The sequence below is a fragment of the Babylonia areolata genome, chromosome 21 (genome assembly GCF_041734735.1).
Source record: "Babylonia areolata isolate BAREFJ2019XMU chromosome 21, ASM4173473v1, whole genome shotgun sequence".
Taxonomy (NCBI): Eukaryota; Metazoa; Mollusca; class Gastropoda; order Neogastropoda; family Buccinidae; genus Babylonia; species Babylonia areolata.
In genome coordinates, this window is record NC_134896.1 from 56,760,384 (window position 1) to 56,765,035 (window position 4,652).

Consider the following 4,652-nt stretch of genomic DNA (forward strand, 5'->3'; position numbering starts at 1 on the left):
TATGGAAAAGCATCAGGTCTGAGCTTATTCACATTTTAAACACAGACTATCATTGTGTCGTTGACTGCCCGCACTTGATAATTTTAGAGATTTATCTCGACAACCAGAGTACAGCTGTGACTCTGTGAGTCGGTCTGTTTACAATCTATCCTTGTGAATACGTCGGATTTACATTTAGGTTATATACCATATCCTGCATACATACGATGAAGAATAGAATAATCCTTTATATGTCGCTTAATGAGTGCACAGTGCACTTGGTGTTTTTTCTTCCTCAGCCAGCCAGTTGGAATGTTCATCGAAACTGATTGTGACCACAATGCCAAACGTGTTTACTATTTTGCGTTGGTTATAAGAAATGCGATACGTTGTCGTGTACCCTAGAGGATTTCCTTAAATCAGTTTTCTTGTCTTGGTTATCGTCTTGTCTTGTCTTGTCTTGTCTTGGTTATCGTCTTGTCTTGTCTTGTCTTGGTTGTCGTCTTGTCTTGTCTTGTCTTGTCTTGGTTATCGTCTTGTCTTGTCTTGTCTTGTCTTGTCTTGTCTTGGTTATCGTCTTGTCTTGTCTTGTCTTGGTTATCGTCTTGTCTTGTCTTGTCTTGTCTTGTCTTGGTTATCATCTTGTCTTGTCTTGTCTTGTCTTGTCTTGGTTATCGTCTTGTCTTGTCTTGTCTTGGTTGTCGTCTTGTCTTGTCTTGTCTTGTCTTGTCTTGGTTGTCGTCTTGTCTTGTCTTGTCTTGTCTTGGTTGTCGTCTTGTCTTGTCTTGGTTATTGTCTTGTCTTGTCTTGGTTGTCGTCTTGTCTTGTCTTGGTTGTCGTCTTGTCTTGTCTTGGTTGTCGTCTTGTCTTGTCTTGTCTTGGTTATCGTCTTGTCTTGTCTTGATCGCACACAGCCAGAGTGGGGTGATGGCCTAGAGGTAACGCGTCCGTTAGGAAGCGAGAGAAACGGAGCACACTGGTTCAAATTCCACACTTCGTCAGCATTTTTCTCCCATCCATTACACCTTGAGTGGGTGGTCTGGACGCTGCTCATTCGAATGAGACGTTAAACCGTGGTCCCCGTGTGCAGCATGCGCTTAGCGTACGTAAAAGAACTCACGGCAGCGAAAGGGTTGTCCCTGGCTAAATCCACTTTGACAGGGAAAGAAATAAAATTCCAGGCAGAAAAAAAAATATGGGTGACGTTCTCAGTGTACCGACTCGTTCTCCTCGGGAAGAGCAGCCCGAATTTCACACAGGGATATCTGTTGCGACAAGAACGTTATCCAGTACGATGCAATGCATTCAAATTCATCACATTACATGACAGCACACAATGCATTGCAGTAAAGTGCAATATATTACAACACAATACATTCCAAGACATTGTATAATATGATATAATACAGCACAATACAGCACAATACAATGCAATACAATGCAGTACAGTACAGCCGTACAGCACAGCACGGCACAGCACAGCACAGTACAGTACAGTACAGCACAGTACAGCACAGTACAGTACAGTACAATGCAAAAACTGCGATCCAGTCCAATCCAGTTTAGTCCAATCCAATCCAATCCAACCCAACTGTTTCTGTATGTCCGTTCTCTGTGTCGTTCTCTGTGCACAGAGCAGTGACCACAAACACCAGTGGGACAGGTGGTTCAGCAGGGGGCCTGGTCTGTCTCAGCGAACTGTGTAAATACTGCTGTGGAGTACTCGGCTATCTGAAGGCAGACTTTCCAGTCTTCTGACAGGCCCCTCTCTGTCTCTGTCTTTGGCTCCCTGTGTCTGTCTGTCTGTCTTTCTCTTTTTGGCAGAGTTCCCAGTGCCCCAAAAGACTTCTCTCTGTTTCTTTCTCCATGTCTCTGTCTGTCTGTTTGTCTGTCTCTCTTTCCGGAGGCAGAGTTTCCAGTGCCCCAAAGGACCTCTCTCTGTCTCTGTCCCTGTCCCCCTGTGTCTGTCTGTCTGTCTCTGTCTGTGTCTGCCTGTGTCTGTCTGTCTGTCTCTCTTTCCGGAGGCAGAGTTTCCAGTGCTCCAAAACACCTCTCTCTGTCTGTCTCTGTCTGTGTCTCCCTGTCTCTGTCTGTCTGTCTGTTTGTCTGTCTGTCTGTCTATGTGTCTGTGTGTCTGTCCGTGTGTCTTTCTCTCTTTTTGGAGGCAGAGTTTCCAGTGTTTCAGAAAGACCTCTCCCTGTCTGTCTATCTGTCTGTCTGTCTCTCTTTCTGGATGCAGAGTGTCCATGTTCCAAAAAGACCTCTCTCTGTGTCTGTCTATGTCTCTGTCTCCCTGTCTCTGTCTGTCTTTCCGGAGGCAGCGCACCCAGTGCCCCCAAAGACCTCCCTCTGTCTCTGTCTGTGTCTGCCTGTGTCTGTCTGTCTGTCCGTGTCTGTATGTCTGTCTGTGTCTGTCTGTCTGCCTGTTTGTCTGTGTCTGTCTGCCTGTGTCTGTCTGTCTGTGTCTGTCTGTCTGTCTTTTTCTCTTTTTGGAGGCAAAGTTTCCAGTGTTCCAAAAGATCTCTCTCTGTCTGTCTCTGTCTCTGCCTGTATGTCTGTCTCTCTTTTTCTCACTCTCTCTCTCTTATTCTACCCATCACGTACACACGCAAACAAACAAACAAACACACACACACACATACACACACACACGCGCACGCACACACACACACGCACACGCACACGCACACGCACACACCACAGCTTAGGGATACTGTATTACTATACCTCACGATAAATTTTTTTGTGTCCACCTCAAAATCAACAGTTATCATCAAAACCAGTAAGCGTGATCCATGCACATGCTGGGCCTTAACATGATAATCTATCATCAATATCGACATCAGCTGCCATTCATTCATTTGGCATTCTGCACGGTAGCAACACCCAGATAGTCATCAATTTTGTCTCCATTGACACACATATATCATGACCAATCGTGTCAAAGGCAGCAAAATTAACACAATTTATTTTCCGAGCGGAACCAGAACTACACGTTGCAGTTTGTCGTTACTCTTGTTCAAACAATAAATGTATTTGTATTTGTATTTCTTTTTATCACAACAGATTTCTCTGTGTGAAATTCGGGCTGCTCTCCCCAGGGAGAGCGCGTCGCTACACTACAGCGCCACCCATTGTTTTGTATTTTTTCCTGCATGCAGTTTTATTTGTTTTTCCTATCGATGTGGATTTTTCCCCGGAATTTTGCCAGGAACACGGGACCTCGGTTTATCGTCTCATCCGAATGACTAGCGTCCAGACCACCACTCAAGGTCTAGTGGAGGGGGAGAAAATATCGGCGGCTGAACCGTGATTCGAACCAGCACGCTCAGATTCTCTCGCTTCCTAGGCGGACGCGTTACCTCTAGGCCATCACTCCAGCAGGCACCGTGGCAGGTAGGGTTAAACGATGGACGCCTGACCCAGTGTTCACCAGTGATCAGGGTTCCAGGCCTGGTACCAGCATGGTGCTGTGTCCTTTGAGAAAGGTACTTTACCCCGTCACTTCGGTTGGGGAAGTAAAGGATTAGACCAGCCTTCCTGTGCCAACCCTATACAGACGGTTGCGGTGGTCTCATGGTTAGAGCGTTGGATATTCGCCCCAGTTTCCCGAGTTCGATCCTCTGTTCGGCACACATGGTGGGTAAAGGGTGGAGACTTTTCCCATCTCCCAGGGCAACATAATGTGTGCAGACCTGCTGGTGTCTGAATCCCTTACGTATGTCTACGCACGCGGAAGTTCAAATACGCACGTTAATAGTCCTGTAATTCATGTCAGTGTTCGGTGGGTTGTGGAGGCACGAAAATACCCAGCATGCATCATCCGCGACAGAGTCATCTGCAAATCGATGTTGGTCGTGTAGCGGAAAGAAGAAGAAGAAGAAGAAGAAGAAGAAGAAGAAGAAAATTTTCTCATGGGAACTTTTAACCAGTAACGCGCGCGCGCGATCGATCAAACATGCGAACACACCCAAATACATATTCATACACATGCATGTTTACGTGTACACATACGTATGTATACACAGATAGTCAAGCACACCACACGCAAAGAAGTGGACCTGTCACAACTGAACTTATTGATGAGGGAAAAAGTGAGTTTTGAGGCCAGATTTGAAAGAGGCGGGAAGTCAGATTGACGGAGGTTATCTGGGAGCTTGTTCCACGTCTTTGGCGATTGAAAAGAAAATTATCTGTGTCCGTAAGTCTTACTTCTAACGTAAGATGTCCTGAGAAGTCGAGTATCGAAGGAAGAACGGAGCTGGCGAGACGGAGTATAGATATGGCAGAGTTCTGGAAGATACTTTGGGCCAGATCCATTGACTGCAGAAAATGTCATAGTGGATAGCTTATAGTCTATTCAATCTTCTTCTTCGTTCGTGGGCTGGAACTCCCACGTTCACTCGTATGTACACGAGTGGGCTTTTGCGTGTATGACCGTTTTTACCCCGCCATGTAGGCAGCTATGCTCCGTTTTCGGGGGTGACTATTCGACCAGAAACAGGCAACCTGTGGAGAGACCGGAATGCATTTGACGTCCACGTAAGAAAGGTACTTGGTGAAACCATGAGGTAGAACTACTGAGCGACAAGTGTCTTATTTCTGACCTGGCTTGGATCTCCTTGAGAATAACGCCCAGAACACGTCTCTGTAGCGAGACCCCATGGCGTAGT

At 46.3% G+C, this 4,652-nt stretch overlaps 1 protein-coding gene across 1 annotated transcript in view; it reads right to left on the minus strand.

Annotated features, from left to right (window-relative positions):
• Window positions 1-4,073: 4,073 nt before the first annotated feature.
• LOC143296534 (uncharacterized) overlaps window positions 4,074-4,652 on the minus strand; it is a 1,648-nt gene continuing 1,069 nt past the window's right edge. The window contains exon 1 of the mRNA XM_076608551.1: window positions 4,074-4,652. This exon is cut by the window's right edge and continues 1,069 nt beyond it. Coding sequence (XP_076464666.1) covers window positions 4,576-4,652 — 77 coding nt within the window. The 3' untranslated portion in view covers window positions 4,074-4,575.